The sequence below is a fragment of the Hyposmocoma kahamanoa genome, unplaced genomic scaffold (genome assembly GCF_003589595.1).
Source record: "Hyposmocoma kahamanoa isolate Upper Pololo Valley unplaced genomic scaffold, ASM358959v1 169, whole genome shotgun sequence".
Taxonomy (NCBI): domain Eukaryota; kingdom Metazoa; phylum Arthropoda; class Insecta; order Lepidoptera; family Cosmopterigidae; genus Hyposmocoma; species Hyposmocoma kahamanoa.
This window is the reverse complement of record NW_020653611.1, coordinates 2,325,157-2,345,703: the sequence shown is the minus strand read 5'-3', so window position 1 is coordinate 2,345,703 and position 20,547 is coordinate 2,325,157. Positions and strand designations below refer to the sequence as shown.

Below are 20,547 nucleotides of genomic sequence, written 5' to 3'. Positions count from 1 at the left end.
TTGTATTAGACCCGTCGTCCATTTATTTGTAAGTCAATGGAAATATGTTATAAAAACAAACTTTGAGTGTTTAAAATCTATGCAACTGCATAACTTGTGTAATCATCATTCCGTCAACTCGTTATACGTTCCACTGCTATAGCCATTGATAGTGTCAATGGCAGGACTTTGTACGTTTGGTATTCGTGTAAAAGTTGAGAGCAGTAGCTTGTCAGCTACTATGCGACTGCCTTTGCAATTTTTGGTATCCTGCTCTTCAATGGCGTATATATTACATTAGAAAATAAAATTGCTGATTAAACGAGATAAAAAGTAAGATATGCATAGTAATTTCCATGGTAGGTTTAGTAATGCAACATCGATCACTAGTGACTGAAAGAATGAATGCCATCACTGCCATTTCACTGACACTCTATTGAGGCTCAACTGCCATTGGAACTAGATTTTAGCAGAATGTCAGTGGAATGGATGAAGACCAGTGACTTCAAGAAAATCAGCAGAATTGGGGCCCTGGTGTGGATGTTCGGAATATTTTGCTACTAAACATTTACAAACATAACTTGGAAATTGAAGTCAAAGATACCTTCATAGATAGGTTGTCTTAGAGTTTCGAGACGTTGACCTCTCATTTGAAAAGCAACCATTTTCCCAGAGCTCCTATTATACAGTGTGTTGATTAGCATTCTCGCCATATTTAAGAAATTAATAATAGAAATAATGCTAAATCATCTCAAAATATCAAAAAAATATTCTGTTCAATATTCTGGCTAATTGTATCTCGTAAAGTTTTGCAAAATTGTCTCAAGCTGTATGCACCACGCAAGGGCAGTGACCTCGCCGCCCGCTTCACCGAGCGATACGTAATCTTTCTCCATCGCTTATTTACTTATTTTTCAAATTATAGTTATGTATTAGTATTGTTATAATTTACTATTTATTTAGATTAATTAGAAAAGTAGACTGAAAAAGATTTATTGTAACTCCGTACCGGAGCCACCACCAAGCTATGCAGAGATTCGCACGTGAGTTTCGTTTTAACATTAGACTCCACAACTTTGAAAGCAGAAACTTCGACACACGTATCCTCCGCGTAAACTAAACGTTTCACATCATGCCATTAGACAAGCACTTATGCTTGATGGATTACCATGCAGGTTCTGGTGAACCTGGTAGCGGTTCTTTTGTGCACTACTAACTTTTATTTACATACCAACCACGTGGCATTTCGTGACAGACTAGAATAGAATGTATGTGGGATGTCAGCGTAATGTAGACGCAGTACGGGAAGCAAGGTCGATTGATCTACCAATCGCCCGCTCGATACGACACTCCCCCGCCGTCGCTACCCGCACCCCACCACCAAATAGATCTAAGATGCGTTTCTTTTTGCGCATTTAAGGTCACTGTTCAAAATGTTTGCAAGTGCCGTGCAATTCAATGATATATCGGATATAGAATGACCTCTGTAAATATGGCGAGAATGCAAATCAACGCATTGTATACAGTTTTAATAATAAGCCGTGGTAGTTTGACCTATCGCCTCTCAGAAAGGCCGTGGATTCAAGTCCTCGCACTTCTGAGTTTCTCGGAATTTATGAGCGAAATTTAATTTGAAATTTACCACGAGCTTTTCGTTGAAGGAATGCAACCTGATGAAACCTACACGTTGAAGAAGGTTCACAACCGTTGGAAAAAAGTCCCGCATTAGGCTAACGTGGCAGAAATATGGCCTAAATTCTCGTCTAAGAGGAGACCCGTCCCCAGCAGCGGGCCGTATAAACGAGTTGATAATGATGATGGTGATGTCTAAAATTAACTACGCGGCGGTTGTGAAATTGATTCAGGGTTCGAAATTTTATCGATTATTCTGCCTTCACTTACCTGGATTCTTCATACGCTGCGGTTCCACGTCCTGCTGGTCCCTCAACAGCGGATGGAAGAAGGTGTACACGAGGTCGGAGTGCGCGATCTCGTCGGCCAGGTTGAACAGAGACGTGAGGAATGCCTGCACGTCGCCGAACCTCCGTTCGGCCACTTGCCGGATATTCGATCGACCCACATGAAGGCCCGAAGGTAAGCTAGAAAAAAGCAATAGGTTTGTTTTAGGAATACTACCGGTATACAGTTGCTACAAAAACTTATATAATACCGATAATATACACGTATAATTTTATTTGTACTAGTCGTATCTCAAGTACCGATATCGTAGTAAGGTCAATGGTACCGGTTTCTAAAAATAACGATATTCCAAGACCTGGTAAAGTGCATTTATTTACATTGCATTGCAAATACGTTTATCATTACAATATTTAATTTAAACATCTTAGATCGAGACTACCTGCAAGAGCTAAAAGGGTCACTACCAAGGATTTTTGTCATCCAAGTACGCAGAAGCTTTATAATAAACTTTATAAACTTTATAAAAAAATTAGTATAAAGTTTTTGTTTCACAATAGTTTTAAAGCTCGCAAATGGTAAATTTTGAATATCAATCGGAATCTTGTTATAGAAGAGTATCGACTCATCCGAAGAACAGAGTTCGATGTGATTATACAACGAAAAGAGGATAAGTACATAACTTCGTTATTCAAAATAAAGCCTATCTATAGGTGTTTTCAGAATTTTATGTATTATTTCGTTTGGGAAATATAAAATCGATCAACAGTCGATCTTATATCCACAGCTAAGAACAGCGAACGAAATGTACAATGTCCTGAGAATAAGCAGTCTTTGTTCTACGGATGACTCGTTATATATTGCCCCTTAAATGAATATGAGATTTTATGAAGACGATTGTCAAGAACAGCTAGTATATTTTTATTCCTCGGTAGCAAAAAAGATATATTCCAGGAGATGTGCAAAAGTGACTTATGGCATTTGAATGAGCTTGACAGCGCGGTTTATAATAAACCATAGTCTTCTTATTTAAGAGAGCCAGACTGTTGTCAGTTATCTTTCTTACAATCTAGCGCTTCGTAATCCGTTAATATAGCTAAAAACTTATTAATCCGCCTGCCAGACGTAGCGGTAAAAGATAATTTATTTTTAAATAGGCCTATATCGATAAATATACTAAAGGAACATATAAACAACGTCATATATATTTAATACACAATAGTGTTGTGTATATATGTTTAACGTACTATATGTATATATACATAATATTTTTTTTATAAAAAATAAGTGCGCATTTGACCTCTATCTCACCTGATGGAAAGTGAAGATGAGGTCGAGGATGTAGCACGCACACCTAAATATTATTAATATGTATGTGCGTATTAATTATATGTGAATGTTTTTTCTCGTATTGTTTTTCTTTTAACACAGAAAAAATTAATCTAACTCGAGTATATATTTTTTTAAACAACCAACGTCTCAGGCCCAAGGCAACCATGTACAGGTCCCATAGTTACGGCTGCCTTGATTTAATTGTAACAACAAATATACACTATTTAGCTCCGAAAAATAGTTTCATTTTCTATGTGTAACAATCGCGAAAACCTATGATATTTTTAGCACTTTGAAATTAACAAACCACTCCACTCAATAATTATTTTAGTGGATAACTGTAATTGGCCTATCCAAAATGTGCTAAAAGTATTTTAAGGTTTAAATTGCTTTTTTTTATATAATACATTGGTATTATAAAAAAATGACAGGACGAAAAAGTCTGCGCCTGGTGTTAAGCGACACGCCTGTCCAAAAACTTGAGGGCACTACCACTGCGTCCGTCACCTGAGACATAAGTTGAGAAGTCCTATGGGCCTGTAATTTCACCAGCTTATGTCACCAGTATTATGGCTGTTGTATCCCAAATAAAATAAATAATTGAAGGGGATAACGTTGAAAGCCTCCTGGGCATGAAGCTCCAAGGCGAGACCCTCAATATAATTTTCTACTTTTACTATAAGCGTAGTAATTCTTTCTCTTTTTATTCTAAAATCAGCATGCAGCAGCCATCAAACATGTATGTCAAATCTACATTCGATATTCCGATTCGTCATAGTTCGAGCTAAGTAATCATAATATAAAATAATGTAAGGGTGCTTTTCCACCCGTGCGGCTAGACGAGAATAGAAATCTCGCCGGCCTATTTCCACTAAAAATTGCCATTTGTAGCTATTGCGAGCACGCGATTGGTATCAATAGCTATCGCGAGCTTTCGCGAGCAATGTCGTTGTGGATAATGAAGATTCAGCTGTCCAGTTCGTCTTGCTATAAACACGCGTCTGAAGTAACATGTCCCGTAAATTATTTTTATTAAATATGCCAACGGAAGAAGAATCAGATGAAGACATTATTATAAATGTGAAATCGTTCGTACCTCAAAATAGTGTTTTCGTTGCAAAATTAATAAATACTCTATGATGGCAGCAAGACGGTTTAATATTACAGCAACAAATATTTTAATTCTCGCCCTCGCACATCCTCGTCAATCTAGACCATTTCCACCGAAGTTTGGAGATTTGCTAGGAGAGAATTGATATTTTGCCATACAAACTTCAAGCCTCGCCTCGCGTCGCAGATGGAAAAGGACCCTAATGCTCTGGCCGCCTCTGTGTGGCCTGAGCGTAAGAGAGCACAAAGCCATCACCACATTTAAGCTTTTTTTGACCCTATAATATAAGTACGTAACAAATAAGTTTCCTAAAAACCAGTCTCTATCGACCAACGACTCAATCATTTTTACCTTCATTCGACTATAGTAGTGTGGTGATTTACCCATTATGATAAAGAGCATATTTAATACATCGTTTAACGTAATGTATTTATTCCAATTCTTTCGTGATGTAAGTCGTCATTTGAACAGTGAATTTTATAACTTCCAACTAAAGAATACGAAGGAAGACAACAAAGAAACATCAGCGACATCGGATAAACACGTCAAAAAGAAACAAAGCTCGGGCAAATCGGTAATCGCAAATTATCGTAATAATGGATTAGTACATTTCTCGCGATAGTTATGTTAGTTAGCATACGTAATTTGGTACTTGATAAGATTGTCACAGAACATGGTCGGGTGTTCGCTATCTAATCACGTTGCACGACTATAGAATTCAGTAATGGACAGGCCAGTATTGTCAACACTGCTTCATTGTAATTATTTACATACGTGTTATGAATTAATGGCCATTATTAAATGGCAGTGTTAAGGGGGCCAAATATCGGTAAGCAAATTGTTTTACTTTTTTGTTCGGTAAATCATTGCGTGTATTCTGAGTGTTTCCATTTCGACAACTTTGGCCGAGCAAGGTGGGCACTAGATAAGGATGTCCCGGGTTTGATTCCTTGTACAAAAGTGTTATATTCATAAGATTACTTAGTTCTTGAAAAGCTCAGTAGTTAATTTTATTAGCAGTAGAGCTTATTGTGAAAGAGTTCGTCCACGGAAGTACTGCCACCCTGCGTTGAGCATTGAAGGGTGCTGGTGAAATTACAGGCATATGAGACTTGTCAACTTATGTCTCAGGGTGACGGGTGTAGTGGCAGTGGCTCAAATTGTTGTGAGCACCACTACAACCGTTCGTCTTCTTGTCGCGTCAATGACAAAAACCAATAAAATACCAAACCTGTGTTAATCTCTTTGCCGTAAGCAGCCACAATGCTAACTGCGACTGTGTATCACTTATCATAAAAAAGAAATAAAAAATACTCCAGTACTCATAGCACAGGGAATTGCCCAATGTGAGACCAGATAATTCATTCATTACTCCATAGTGCATGACTAAATGAGTCATGTTTACGAGTATGTCCTTTTGTTTCACGGTGTCTTATCGCCGCGGACACTTATTCGCGATGCAGATTTCTGTCAAGGTAAAGAAATTAAATGGGGTCAGGGTGGTGTGACCATCGCCTCGACTTATAATCTTTAAAGGACACCGACATTGACGATGAAAGAACTTTGAAAAACAAACTAGATTAGATGTTTCCATTTGTTGCAGATGATAGTATACAAAACTATATAGCGACTATTGGATTTTTCTGCGTAATCTCCTGCACCGTACTAATGCTCCGGTTTCTAGGATTCAAGGCGTCTTTAGACATCTTGAACACGAACAAAACTAGCTCGGAACACGACAATGTCCCAACAATATCTGTCAATGGCGCTTATAGGGTTAACAGAGGAGAATTCTTTGGTAAGTAGCTATCGAAATTAACATAATATTATCAAACTGCCTCTGTGGTTGAACGGTTACCATGCCAGACTGCAACGCAGAGGTTCCAGGGTCGATTCCAGGGCCGGGAGAAATATTTGTATGGCCTACATTTATTTATCTCGTGAGTTTGGGTGTAATGTGTGGTTGTCTATGTGTGTCCATGGCACCCGCGACACAGGGTTTTCCCTAGTGCGGGGCTATGTTGAGTGTGTGCGTTATGCGCGTTATTTAAATGCAAGTTTTTAAAACTTATCTATCAGTGGCTGTGTGATATTAATTATCGATTAATCGATCTGCACAATCTGTGTTACACATTACTGTGATTGGTTTTGGTGGCTGTATGCACAGGAGTTTATGCTACGACTGCGACAAAGTACAGTCAGCATGAAAAACTAGCAATTAGAGACAAGTTTTAATCATAGAAAAGTAAAATATTTTTTCTTTTTTTACGCAAAGGAATAATGATTATATTTACAATTTATATTTGTTGGTATATACCATTCTTCTCCTCACTAACTGTCGTATACGACATATATATCGTAACTGAGTATGACGTAAGATAAGATCACACTCGGCTTTCAAAAGCAAACGTTCTCCATCGCCGAATGTTTACATTTTATCCGAACATAACGACTTTGAAACGAGCATTAGCTAGACAATAGAGCTCAACCAACAATACGTTGCCCTAATGCGACTACGTACTGAAAACGATGTCTTCACAAAGACTTAAAATATTACATGTGGACTATAATACTACAATGTTTGCAATTTTCAGATAGCGGAAGTTTACAAGATCCACCAAGGAAAGTATTGCCTGCGGTGAAACCCCCATCTGCTTCAAAACCTGCCTCAACAGAACGACAATCAAAAAGCACCAGTGATTTGAGGCAAGTTCAGAATCCACCTTCGAACCTACATAAAAGTACACCTGATATTTCTCAAGACCCACGTGGAACCGAAGGTAACAAAGAGTCCGCTGATCCAAGAAAATTGAATAAAAAAGATGCACAAAAACAGCAAAATGAACAATTGAAATTGAACAAGAAACGTTTAGAAGAACAGAAAAAACGCGATAAATTAGCAGCACAGGAGCAAGCTAAACAGGAGAAACTTAGAAAAGAGAGAGAGAAAGTCCAAGCACAACAACGCGCAAAAGAGGCGAAGAAAATCGAAAAACAGAATCAAGCTAAAGGTAAAAATAAAGACAAAGGAAAGGTTGATACACCGAAGCCTTTAGCTCAGGGCTCACAAGCACAGGGTCCACGCGCCCAGCCACTGGCACAGGGTCCACGCGCCCCGCCACAGGCACAGGGTCCACGCGCTCCACCCCAGGCACAAGACCTTTCCCATGCTCCAAGGCCACAATATTCAACGAACACCCTAGAAAGCTCTATTAGCAAGACAAGCGGCCCCCCACCGTACAGTGCACAAGATAGAACTGCTAAAGCCGAACCTGCAGTGGTACGCAACGAGAGTGATAACACAGGCAATACGAGTTTCGCTAAGCGTGAAGATGCGGGTGGGAGCAGCTGGGATATGATAGCCCAGCATAGAGAACAGATAAATAGAAAGAACTTTGCATCTGCAGACCGGCCGAAGCAAATGGTACTAGACCTACAGTTCAATGCGGATGGCCCCTCAGGTTCTTCGACTGACGACAAAGGCAACAGTGACGTATAAGCAACGATAACAATTAAGAATTGATGAAAATGGTTCTAGTGCTTTATTTATGAGTGAATATTATTTATAAGTTATGTGAATGTAACGTGTCCTACGTGGTTTTATACAGGTAATGATTTGTAATAAAAACTAAATTTAAAAAAATAAAATCCCTTTATCATTGATCAAAATCGGTGTAGAATTATCAAGGCGAATAACTACCATAAAAACATGTGTAATGCGATAATCGGTTATGACCAGTGGACGGATAATAGGTTGCTTATTTACCCACAATTCGGTAACTTGCTAATATAGAACAAATCCCGCGGCACCGGGCTTAACGAAAATTATTAAGCATAAAATTGAAGGAATATTAAGGTTTAGAATGTGATTTGTGAAATCAAGAAAAACAATTGAGTACTAAACTGTCGCTCTATAGTTAAAGTTTTGACACTGGCTGTTCACGTAATACTGAGATCCAGTTGTTATAATTATTCTTGGTCATCATCAAGACTTTGAATTGAAATCTTGTTAAAATAGTGAAACGAAGCGCCAGCTTTTTTATTAATTATTTACTATATTTCAATACATTAGCAACCCATTTATAGGTCCCACTGTTGGACATTAGTCACCTCTTAGGCGACAGTTTGGGCCATCTGCCACGCTGGCCCAATGTTGTGAACCTTTTTCGACGTGCAGGTTCCTTCACTGAACAGCTCATGTGGTAAATCCGGGTTCGAATCCACGACACTCTGCTTAAGAGACGGTAGCTTGGCAAACCATTGGGCTACCACACTTAATTAAATACAATAAAATTTTAATTATTATAATTTGACGAATCCTATTAACGTACACAATATTCTTACTGTTAGACTTAAATTAAGAACGTTTATTTTTATTTGACTGGTTTTTTAATAATGTGTTTATTTTAGTAACTTAAAACAATACTATCTATGAACGGCTAGGTAACAATTTTTATTTTTTTTTATTTCTTTTTAGTTAGATTGTTTATTTTGTTTCTTTTTATTTCTTTAAGAAAAATAAACTTTAATGGAATTGCTCGCTCCAGTAGTGACAGCCTTTTTAGTTCTAGTTCCTCTTTATTAATGTCTCGGAAGAGCAGTATTTCATACATTCAAGTGCAGTATTTTATATATATTCAATTCATGTAATAATTCCTAACTAGTGCAGTTTCAAATTCAAATTCAAAGTATCGGCGGGTATCCGATGGATGCACGTGGCGTCTGATCGGCTGGTCTGGAAATCTTTGGGGGAGGCCTATGTTCAGCAGTGGACGTCTTCCGGCTGATATGATGATAATGATGAAGTGCTGTATGTCATATACATTCAATTCATATAATAATCCCTGACAAGTGTAGTATTTTATATACAGTCATGTAATAGTTCCTATTAGTAATTTTTCTACTTGTTTTTTGTTAATATTTAAGTTACATTTTATAATTTTAGCGTTTATCACACTTGTATTTACGTGCCATCTCATTTTGTAAAAAGCGGTTCCAACTGAAAACCAGCGTTACAGCCGGCGAGCTGTAACATTATGCTGAGTTGAATCCATTTCAGCTTTTAGATATGTAATAATTAACGTGATTTATCTGTTTAGCTTGAATTATCTTAAGCTGAATAAACGTTTCTTTCTTTCTTAGTATTAGATCTCCTCCTCCATTTCTATCGTCAAGTAGCATGTGAGCATTACTGTGTTCCGGTTTTGAAATATAAGGGTGCTGGTGAAATTACATGCACATGAGTCTTGTCAACTTTATGTCTCATGGTGATAGGCGCAGTGGCAGTACCCAAGCTCGCCCAAACTCATCAGACCATTGCAATGCAATGCGTCAATAATCAGTAATTTTATTGCATTCGACAATTTTAGTAGAGAGGAGCACACTATGCCGCTATATTCCCTTTCCAAAGAATGAAAATTGTAAAATTTCAAATTAAATGCACTGAATAACAAAATTTTATAAATTAATAATAGTGTAGTCAATATAACTAAAATCTAATTAAAATATCTGTTCACGCCGATACTAAGGTAGACGGTGCTTGGGTTTAAGTTCACCTACCCACAATTCCCTTTATCATTTATACCGCTATCCTTTTTACTGCGCTGCAACTGGACACTACACTGTTGTGTAGTCTGGAACAGTCTGCAACTAACCGTCCTGGGTAACGTGCGTCCGCCTTGGACCAGCCATTGACGCTTTGGTCTGTGGATTCACCGCCATATTAACACTAACATCCTCTACGTAGTTTCACCTATTTCTTATTTCATCGTGTGTGAAATACCGCTGTGATTTGTACTCTTTGTGTGTGTTATTTTACTGTACTGTTAAACGGTGATAAAGCAACTGATCATAGTAACTGGTGAGACTGCCACCGCGTCAACGGAACCGCCGCGAGTACCACCACATTTGTCGGAGGAGAAGAGCGACCACGTACGACCACGAAATCCACCTCTAAGGTCAGTGTAGCATACTTCAGTTGCACAGCATTCTCTCTACCTACCGATTCGTCTCTCTCCAAACATTCTTTCTCCATACAGTCCACTTCTACCACTCTTCTTAAACGAACCACCGCCACCTGCCGCCCTGGTACAATACCAAATAACTATAATTTCCTTAATTAGTTCCTTATATATTTATCACTTAAGTATTCATCTGTGCATTTAGACAAAAGAATTAGTTCCAGCTCTGTTATAAATCTATTATCATTACTATGTTTTGAACTTCGTCTTGCAATGTGTTATTATATTTTAACCGACATGACAAGACATGACAAGCCACTGCGCGCATTTTGAATCGGGAGCGGGGGAGTATTAACCTATTTGGGTACCTTGATGTGTGGTGAGTAAGGTCTAAGCGTTCAGTGTAAAACTGGGTGTTTACGTGCAAATTTACATGTTTCTAAAATATAAATAAATGGTAAGGTGTTTCTGAAAGTGCGCATGTGGCCGTTTGTTTTATATTGCAAATCACTCTTATTACTTTTTCCTTCTTGTCGGTGGTGTAATAACATAACTTATAAATAAATATCAGAATATCCGGCCACTTGTTATGACAACACGTTTTCCGTCTACGTCACCATAAATACAGAAAACGTGACTATTTTGTATCTTCTACGCATTCATAGCCCTCATATTCGATATCAACTGATATTCCTGAAGTTAATAAAAACTTTTGCGAGTAGAAGAAACGAAAGGGGTATATCAGAAGCCTAAACCAGTGGCGATAGGCGTGATAATAATGCAGGAAACGGTGCAGCTTGATAAGGCACGTATCGTCGGCCGATTCCTGAACCTGAGTCTCTGACTCGGTCGACTGTGCCAATGACGGGGAATATCGCTTCTGCTATTATAATAAAATTCATTTGTCTAAATAGAAGAGACAAGAAGCTAGAATAAATACTCACAATAATTATATGCCTAATGCAAACTAGAAAATTCCCAGTATAAAGCAACGAAATTATAGAAAAGAAAAGACTCAGGACATGTCTCTCCAGCGTCCAGAGTGTTAACTGATGTATCACCAAGATTGTGATAGTATGTATATGTAACAAATACACGCAAATGCTTATTATACATGCACATCATGTAACGTCTAATTAAGAAAGTAGTGGCGACAAGGGAAACCAGTCGGTATTTGGAGTTGAAAGGTTGACGTTAAGCGAATAGGCATTTTTTAGTTAAACGGGTACCACCGCGTCCGTGTGATTTTCATTTAAAAAAAAAGTTATTTAGTGAAAGTGAACGTGACTACTCCCAGGAAAATTTGAAAAAAATTGTTGAATATATCCAATGCTTGTCTTTTGATGAAGTGTATCAAAAATATAATGCTGATTGAAGCATATATTATATGATTTATATAAACTGATATATGACCTCTGCTTTCCATTTATCAGAGTGAAGAGATCTACAATACTGAGGCCAAAGTCTAAGGGTATCATAAAATGTAGTAAAAGAAAACAATCCTTGCAGTGGAAATACAGAATATCTAAAAAATCAGTAGATAAAGAAAATTTTAGAGATTTTGTTAAAAGATACAACAAAATAATCAACTTAACTCAAGTTGCTCAAAGTAATTATCACATTTATAAGTCAAGTAACAAATCAAAGGCTACATGGCAGATTATAAATAAACATAAAAAAATTACCCCCAACGAACAAATCACAGAACTTGTGTATAATGGTAAAAGTGTTACTAATCCTTTAAAGTTTGCTCAACTTTTTATGACTTTCAACGACTACTATATTAACATTACAACATTTAAACAAAATAAAAATCCTAACTTCTAATCTACTTGTAAATACAACAGTCCTTCTTGTTTTTTTATGAAGCCCACTAATCGTAAATCCACACAGATAATTAATTAATAATCTTAAAAACACAAAAAGCACGGGCTATGACGACATAAACACTAGGGTTCTCAAAAGTGCGTGTTCAACTATATCCCCAATTTTAAGTTACATCGCAAATCTTTGCTTTGAACAAGGTGTTTATCCTACTACTACAATAATTAAACCCATATATATAAAAAAATTACAGAAGAGACTTAAAACATTACAGACCAGTGGCTTTAATACCAGTACTCTCAAAGCTTTTTGCAAAAGTCATATACAATAGCCATATAGTCATATACCTGTACGATTACTTTGAAACTAAAAACATATTTTCAAACGAACAAAAAGGATTCCGAGAAGGAAAATCAATAGATGTAGCGATTTACGAGTTTTTGAGTATATATATTCAGGAATGGATAAAAAACGGCAAGTCTTCGCAATGTTTTTAGACATGACGAAGGCTTTTGATTTTGTTAATCATAGAATACTTTTAGAAAAACTGGAGACCTACGGCGTTCGAGGTAACACATTGTCTGTATTAAAGTCCTATCTTAGTGACAGAATTCAATTAACAAAAATAAACAGAATTTGCAATAAAACAAATACCGAAAAAGTATCCAGATCAAATTCGCTTATTCATGGTGTCCCTCAAGGAAGTATCCTGGGGCCACTCCTATTTTTAATTTATATTAAAGATATAACAAAATACACACCTTATCCGATGGTACTATTTGCAGATGATTGTACTATACTGTACGAAGACAAATCCAAAATACTTGACTTCAAGATTGCGTTACGGAATAATTTTCTGGGGTAATGCAATAAATGTGAAGAGTGTTCCAAGCGCAAAAAAAATGTATTAGAGCTATGTGTGGTTTAAAACAAACAGACAGCTGTAGGCCTTTTTTTAAGAAACAGATTAATAATGTTAACATTTCTTTACGTATTTAACATCGCAGTTTTCATCAGAGGCAATCCAAAATTCTTCAAGTATGTTAAGAGTGCCCGTAGGATTGATAAACTTGACAGCGTAAGTGGGAGATCTGCCCTTATATGTAACAGTATTATTGTAATGAGTGCCAAGATTTATAATAAATTACCATCTGACATAAGGAACATTAAGGATATTGTGACATTTAAAAGAAATTTATTTAAATACATTGTTAATGAAACATTTTACTCTATTGATTAGTATTTGAATCCTAATAATTTGATATTTTTAATTATTATTTTAATCAAAATATTTTTAGTTTGTAGAATCAAAATATTGTATATTGACAATGTAATGAATATAATTAGTGGTGTCAGACATACTAATATTAGTTAAGGACTTTATAAATTGTACTTTTACTTTTACGTTTACTCATTTACTTCGCATGCCTCGAGACGCAACATAGAGGGTCACCATAAAGTTTATTTATCACCATGTATTTCAATATATCTACTGTAACCTATGTTGACGAATAAATATGTTTGAATTTGAATATATTTGGATTTGAAACTGACCTGTGCACTTTAGCGAGTGGGAAATGCATGCAGATCTTCTGGTACAACTCTGTGAAGTGCTTGTAGGAGCGGTAGACTACGAACGGCGTCGTCTGCCCTTGCCTGTAGATGCGTAGCGCGTACACGTAGTGCTTTTCCGGGTCGTAGCGCTTCTCATAGCCGAGGCACTCTACGCTGACTAGACGCCCTTCTTGGGCCATTCTGGAACATACCAACGAGAGTTATGGGTCGTTTTATGGGAGTTTTAAAGGCGAGAGTGAATAGGCATTATACAGGTGCACCTATTGTCGACTTCATCGTGATTTTCCATCAAGAGAGATGGAAGTCAAATACACACTTATTTCTAAAATAAAAAACAGGAGAGGTCTAAGGTTCGAATTCGTGTTTGTGAAATATGTCGTAATGCTTCTTGGGAAGGAGTTCGTCCAGGAAAGTAGTGTCACTTTAACTATTTTTACCGCCAACTGGTCTGCCACGCGGAAGTCCCGGGTTCGATCCCCGCTACATAAATGTGGTAACGTTATCATTCCGGTAATGAGGGGTTAGCGTGGTGGTAATAGAGACTGACGTGTAGGTCCTCGGCATGAAGGAGAGCAGGTCCGAGGTGTTGGAGGTCTGGTCGCCGCTGGCGCGCAGCTGCGCCAGGTTGTGCAGGAAGAAGTTGATGGGTGTGAACTTGCTCTTGAGCGAGGAGTGGATGAGGCGCGCGAAGGCCGCGGCCGCCTCGGCGCTGGACGCGGCGGGCAGCAGCGCCGCGCGCACGTACGCCACGGCCGCGCTCGACACGCCCGGCACGCCCGACGCCGCCATCTGCGGGAAGGGCCGACTGTACTAGCTCTGGAGGAGCTGCAGGATAGACACGTCTTCTGCGACACGTCACGAAAATTAAAAGAGCTCATGCCGTGCTAAGAAACCTGCAATAAAAATAATAATAACTGAGAGCCGATTAAAGGTCCTCACGAATAAAAACACGATAAGGAATCTGGTTGCACAATCACCTAACTTATTACATAAAAAATAAATTTTTTTAAAAAGAAAAACCACAGAAGTTGGAAGCCATACTAAGGGTCGTATTCCAAAACTCTACTCAATGCTCAAGTCAGAATTTGAGCAGACTCGAGTATGATTTCAAGCACTGGAAATACGACCCTAATGGCACAAGGATTTCTAGTGCTTTGAATCATACTCAAGTCCTGACTTGAGCATTGAGTAGAGTTCTAGAATACGACCCTTAGAGTCAAAGAAGTGCTCACTCAGTGCTCTCATTGCCGAAATCACACTCGTATTGAAAAGGTCAAGAAAAGTATTACATAAAATATTAAAATTATTGCTTGCACGCCACACAAACTCATTTTCCCTGTAGTTATTTCAGGCCGGAGCTAGAACCAAAAATGAATTGTTTCTGAGGTACTTAAAGGGAACTCTTAAGTGATAATTGTGATAACAATTCCGGACAGTCAATAAAGCCCGATGCTATTTTTAATAAAATCTTTAAGTCACTGATATCACGAATTTCGAGTGGTAGATGATGCTTCCTACAGAGATTGTTATAATTGGCAGAATTATGACAGTCATTTGTTTGATAGCACAAAAAACGGATAAACTTTTTTAATATATTATATATTTTCAAGCCGCGAAATGTAAATATGATTAAAATTAAAATTTCTTCGCGTCGAACTGACCTATTCGACTACTCAACCACTTGGTTTTTTCTTATGTCAGATATTATGTCTGGTATTAGAATAAATTATTCGTACTTCTACTAAGGTAAGGCCCCAAACGGCATTGGGATGGTGCGAGCAACGGTAGCCTAAAGCCTGGAGAGAAGACAAGATTTACAACATCGACAGAGGTCTTTTTATTCAAACGCACTGACCAGCGCAAAGAGGCCGAGGATGTGGTCCTGGTGCGAGCGCACGATGTTGAAGGCCATGCAGCAGAGCTCCACGAAGTGCTGGAACCGCTGCGTGGGCCGATCGCCGCCGTTGATCACATACACCATGTCGTGCGTCAGCACGAACGGCGCGCGGTCTCTATACAACAGACGGAAATACTTCATAAAATTCATTCGCTATAATGCAGGGTTTCTTAACCTGTGGTCCGTGAACCCCTAAGGGGTCCGTGTAAAGAACGCCGCGGATCCGTGGCGAGCCTACCTAACATAATGGAATAGCAACCGTCAGATTAACTATTAATATGTAATTAAATAAAGTTTAATCGCAAACAATATTATTATATTGTACTGTACTCGTATAATGAATAGACTATAATAAATACCTCTTAAAATTTCCAAACATCTGAGCGTCGCCGAGGAATTTTCCGAAGTCGATGTGGAAGAGATGGCCGGAGGTCTTCAACATGATGTTGTCGTTGTGGCGGTCGCAGATGCCCAGCAAGTACGTCGCCACACTATAGCCCGCGCACGACGCTGCAAAGACAAATTAAAATATTATAGCTTGACAACTATAAGCTCTCGGTTTGGATTGTCAAGGCAACCCGCAGTTTGACGGGCACGACGATTCTCACATACCACAGGACCAGGACCGTTTACTCTTTGACTAATGCAGACCACATAATACCGCCCTTTTCCGTCGGTCCTGATCATAACTAACGTAATCGACATTTTTAGCAAAATCGGGTTTTAAATTTATATGGGATCAGCAAAACGAGATGTACAACCCCTGTGATTTTTTTTGTATCTTATTTTGATTCAATTTTATTGTTTAGCATAATCAGCGTAATCCCATAATTACGCTGTATCAATAACTGAAGTGGACTGCTAATCTTCATGCTACAGATCGTAACTCTGAAAAAGGTCAACATTTTGTCGTATATCAAGATGGCGCTGATCTATAGCTTGGAAGTAGTTTACATAATGTAAATGGCCGTAGATATGAATTAAATACTCTATGAAATATAAGAAGTCAGTTTCTTTTCCTTGTAATTATTATTTAAATATTGATCAAGAGCTAAAATTATTTTCCGTACTTTGACAAATATGCGTGTCAATAGATTGCATCGTGTGTTACAAACTAATTTATAAATTAACTCTTCGGAATATAAATAAAAAATAAAAGAAAATCCATAAACATCAGAGATATAACCGCCATCTAGTTAATTTGTTTATTATCACTAGAAATCAGAGTGCTTTAATAAATTGCAGCTTGTCAATGTAAAACAAATTAGTTACAAAAATAGCTATTTGGTACTCGTCTCTAGACCTGGAGTACATGGTACCATAGTCTGTCTTTTTTGAAGACGGGGTAATATGGCAGTTCTTTGTGCAAAAGCGTTGCCCGCTTGCGAGCAGCTAGGGATTTCAGTCGATAAGTATTCTATCGACTATCGACTGAATATTGGTCACGCTTATGGAATAAATAGCCGAAAAATAATCCTCGGCCAATTATTGAACACAGGTAATTTGAAATGTCAGTTTGTCTGAGTTCATACATACATAAACTGTATTTAGAACGATGTCTATGAAAAATATAAAGAGGAGACATATTTTTAACTGACTTCAAGAAAGGTTCTCAATTAGACTGCCTTTTAAATTTTTTTTATGTATGTTACGCGATAACTCCGGTATTTGTGAACCGATTTTGATGATTCTGTTTTTTGTTGAAAAGAGGGTACCACCATAGTGGTCCCATTTAATTTTGAAGAAAATCATCCACCTCTAAGGGTCACGCATGAAGGCTTATTTTAATGGTTGATTTTGCTGTGTTCCAATTGAAGGCATATTTCATGCAATATACTTTAAGCAATGAGCACTGAAACCGGAAAGAGAATATCTCAGTATTAGTCTCATTTATAATTGAAGATAATATTCCACCTCTAAGGGTGGCAAACTAGGGGATGAATCCGGTTTCGCGCACTTTCAGGTAACCGATTTCAATAAAACTTGGCAAATAGATGTAATTCCACGAGCTTTTGAGGTCGGTTTTACTGTACTGAGATTGAGGATTTTTAATTCAATTTACATAATATATTTTTTTGTTCAAATGTATATGAATATTTATATCGGTACTAGTAGACCAACTGTCAAAATAAGAATAAAGATGGCAATAAATCAATCATTACTTACTATAACGTCATCTCATTCACAATTCAGTCATTTTTGGCAAAATTAAATCTTCTTTCACAATATATCGATAAAATTGTCGACAATAACTACATGACTATTTAAAATTTTATGAAAACTGGCAAGCCTATAACAGACTATAAATACCCGATTACACTGTCTGGTATCGCGATTAGCAGTCATATGGAGCTGTTGGTCTATGGTGTAATTGACATTATTTACTAGCAAAAAAAATGCAAAACCGTTAGTTATGACAACGAGGGCAGACTTGGAAACAATATAACGACTACTCCATACTCAAACTTACATGTAAAGTTGTCTCTAGCGCGTTGGTACTCCAATTCAGAAGGGTTGTGCTTGGCCAGCCATTCAGCGATAGGCTTATCTTTAAACGACCCCGTTAAACCCCATTCGGTTTGAATAGCTCTCAAGGTTTCGGCTTCATTAACGATTTCTATCATCCCCCTCTGATTGCTGGTGGGTAGGGCTTGGAAAGTCACTATTCGGAGGTCCAGGCCTGCTCTCAACCAGAGGTTGTCCATTATTTTTATTACTTGCAACACAAGCGCATCTTGTCGAAGATCATCACCAACCTAAGAAAGAAATGTAATATAATAAAACATAATTATAAAGAAACAAAATAATGTAAAAATAGATGGCGCCAATCCTAAACAAAGCAAAAGAATAGCCGGCACTATCCATAAAAAATCTGTGCAATAAGCGCTATGTAGTTGATTTGTTTGTTATCACTAGAAATTAGAGTGATTTAATACGTTAACATTCGTAGTGAGACTCCACTTCACATTCTGCAAAGAAAGGTAGTGACGCGAAATGTATGTGTTCATGCGTATTTTATGAAAGTATAAGTGTTATTTTACGTGTAATGTATATCGGTATTCCTTTCTAAGGGTTTGCACCCCAACTTGACAAGTTTGAACAAACTTAAAATATATTCGGTAATGGACATAACATTTTATGACATCATTAGATTAAGTCATATATTTAGTTAAAATAAATATAATATTTACTGTTTGGATGGATTGAGACATTATCTAATGATATAGGACGTTATTTATTCTTACATACCTGATGTTCTCATGTCTGTTCGGTTACACGTGATATTCTATTACATAATACTTTGTAACTCTGAAATTGAGGCTTTTTATAGACTTTTTGACATAAAGGTGTAATAGAAAGTGGCAAACGTACTTTGAACATGGCTGGAATGACTGCATTGTCGTTGCCAATGAAGTTGATTTTCAGAGGAAGCGTGTTCGAGGGGAAGCACAAACAAGACCTGTGGGAAATAAAAAAAATATTGGTACTCATCATCATTTGGTTCAACGTAAATCTCACTACCGGGCACGAATTTCCTCTAAGGAGAGGGTTTAGTTACGTGTTCAAGGAGTTATAAAAAAATATTGTTTTTAATACAGTTGCTCAAAACGTGGTATTTTTCGCACTACAAATCGTGCGGAAAGTTGGATTTCTCGCACTAGTGCTTTTTACTTTTCCAGTTTTTTTTTAATTTACTGTTGTTTTGAAGTCTTAAACATAGAACTAAAGAAGTTGTATATTTATTTAATATTTATGTGCTTTGTGACGTACATAAGTCATTCGTCATTAAAACTTATATTTATTTACAAATACTATATAATGAACGTATCGAGTGGAGGTCCACAGTCTCTGCCTACCCCTGAATGGGTGACAGGCGAGATTTTTATGTATATATTTATTTGTTCTATGTATTACAGGTAAATTGTATCTCACTACCATGCACGGGTTCCTAAAGAAGTTTAAACAAAAGTACCAGGACTTCATAATAAGAAAAGTGGTTACAGACCGATATTACAGAAAATAAACAAAAACAGCACGTTAGAACTAGATTTCCATAGACATTTAACTAATGGTTGCAGTGGTTGTATTTCATTATTTTAATTTACTAGCAGAAAATGAGTTTTGTTTAAATACTGTTTTATTTTACTTTCAATGTAGTTTTTTCGCAAATGTATTAAAAAACGTCGTTTGATATACGTGCGGATTTGTCATTTTCACTTGTCTCGCGTCTTGACCCTCGCCTCTGGCTCGGGCCAAGAAGCCTCGAGACTCGTGAATAATGACTAACTTTCCGCACTTATATCAAAAATAACTATTTCACTTCATTAGCTCGGAAAGGCTTTCTTCCTCATTAGAAATCTGCGCGCAAAAGCGTTTTTATCACTCTGGCGTGGAAAAGGATTTTGATATTCGAAATTGACGATGGACTGTGATGCACCTAACATTTTTCTTCCCATGAAAAAAAATTACATAATGTAATGTACGTCCTTTGGTATATTATATTCTTAATATTGTTGACATTAAATTGATAAACCAATTTTGTTCATTGAACTATTTTGTTATAATTATTAATACAAAGATCGAACACTCAGAAAAAATTCCTTCGATCCGGTCGGATTCGAACCGACGTCTTCTTGTATACCGTGTCAGACGCTATACCAACTAATCTCATCAAAATCTGCAATAGATTTCTCATAGATGGCGCTACGACTAAAAAGTCGTTGAAAGACCAAGTACAAAGACACGACGCAAGCACATAGAAAAATTCGTGAGGCACGTCGGTTCGAATCCGACCGGATCGAAGGAATTTTTTCTAAGTATTTTTTCTAAATGTTCGATCTTTGTATTGATAATTATAACAAACTAGTGAAGTAATTTCACAAAAAATTATTGAATATCAATTCAATAAAAATTTAATTATTTTGTTATAGTTCAACTGTTTTTCTTTCAAC

The 20,547-nt window shown here is 37.2% G+C and overlaps 2 protein-coding genes across 6 annotated transcripts in view; one reads left to right on the top strand and one right to left on the bottom strand.

Annotated features, from left to right (window-relative positions):
• Positions 1-20,547, bottom strand: part of LOC113225693 (phosphatidylinositol 4-phosphate 3-kinase C2 domain-containing subunit alpha) — a 73,087-nt gene that overhangs the window by 11,238 nt on the left and 41,302 nt on the right. For all 5 annotated transcript variants that reach the window (XM_026458075.1, XM_026458079.1, XM_026458080.1 and 2 more), the window contains exons 23-29: positions 18,968-19,055; positions 18,066-18,351; positions 15,955-16,105; positions 15,554-15,710; positions 14,246-14,487; positions 13,678-13,878; positions 1,882-2,078 (exon numbers count right to left, since the gene is read on the bottom strand). In XM_026458075.1, the coding sequence (XP_026313860.1) occupies positions 1,882-2,078; positions 13,678-13,878; positions 14,246-14,487; positions 15,554-15,710; positions 15,955-16,105; positions 18,066-18,351; positions 18,968-19,055 (1,322 nt within the window). The remainder of the gene's footprint in view (positions 1-1,881; positions 2,079-13,677; positions 13,879-14,245; positions 14,488-15,553; positions 15,711-15,954; positions 16,106-18,065; positions 18,352-18,967; positions 19,056-20,547) is intronic.
• Positions 4,883-7,916, top strand: LOC113225694 (actin cytoskeleton-regulatory complex protein PAN1-like). The gene is made up of 3 exons (XM_026458082.1): positions 4,883-5,168; positions 5,943-6,137; positions 6,934-7,916. The coding sequence occupies exons 1-3, from the start codon at positions 5,141-5,143 to the stop codon at positions 7,836-7,838; spliced, it is 1,128 nt and encodes a 375-aa protein (XP_026313867.1). The 5' UTR covers positions 4,883-5,140; the 3' UTR covers positions 7,839-7,916.

Coding starts and splice junctions, on each gene's coding strand:
- LOC113225694 (XM_026458082.1), top strand. CDS start 5,141: ATGGCAGTGTTAAGGGGGCCAAATATCG. Junction 5,169..5,942: donor GTTAAGGGGGCCAAATATCG/GTAAGCAAATTG, acceptor CATTTGTTGCAG/ATGATAGTATACAAAACTAT. Junction 6,138..6,933: donor TAACAGAGGAGAATTCTTTG/GTAAGTAGCTAT, acceptor TGCAATTTTCAG/ATAGCGGAAGTTTACAAGAT.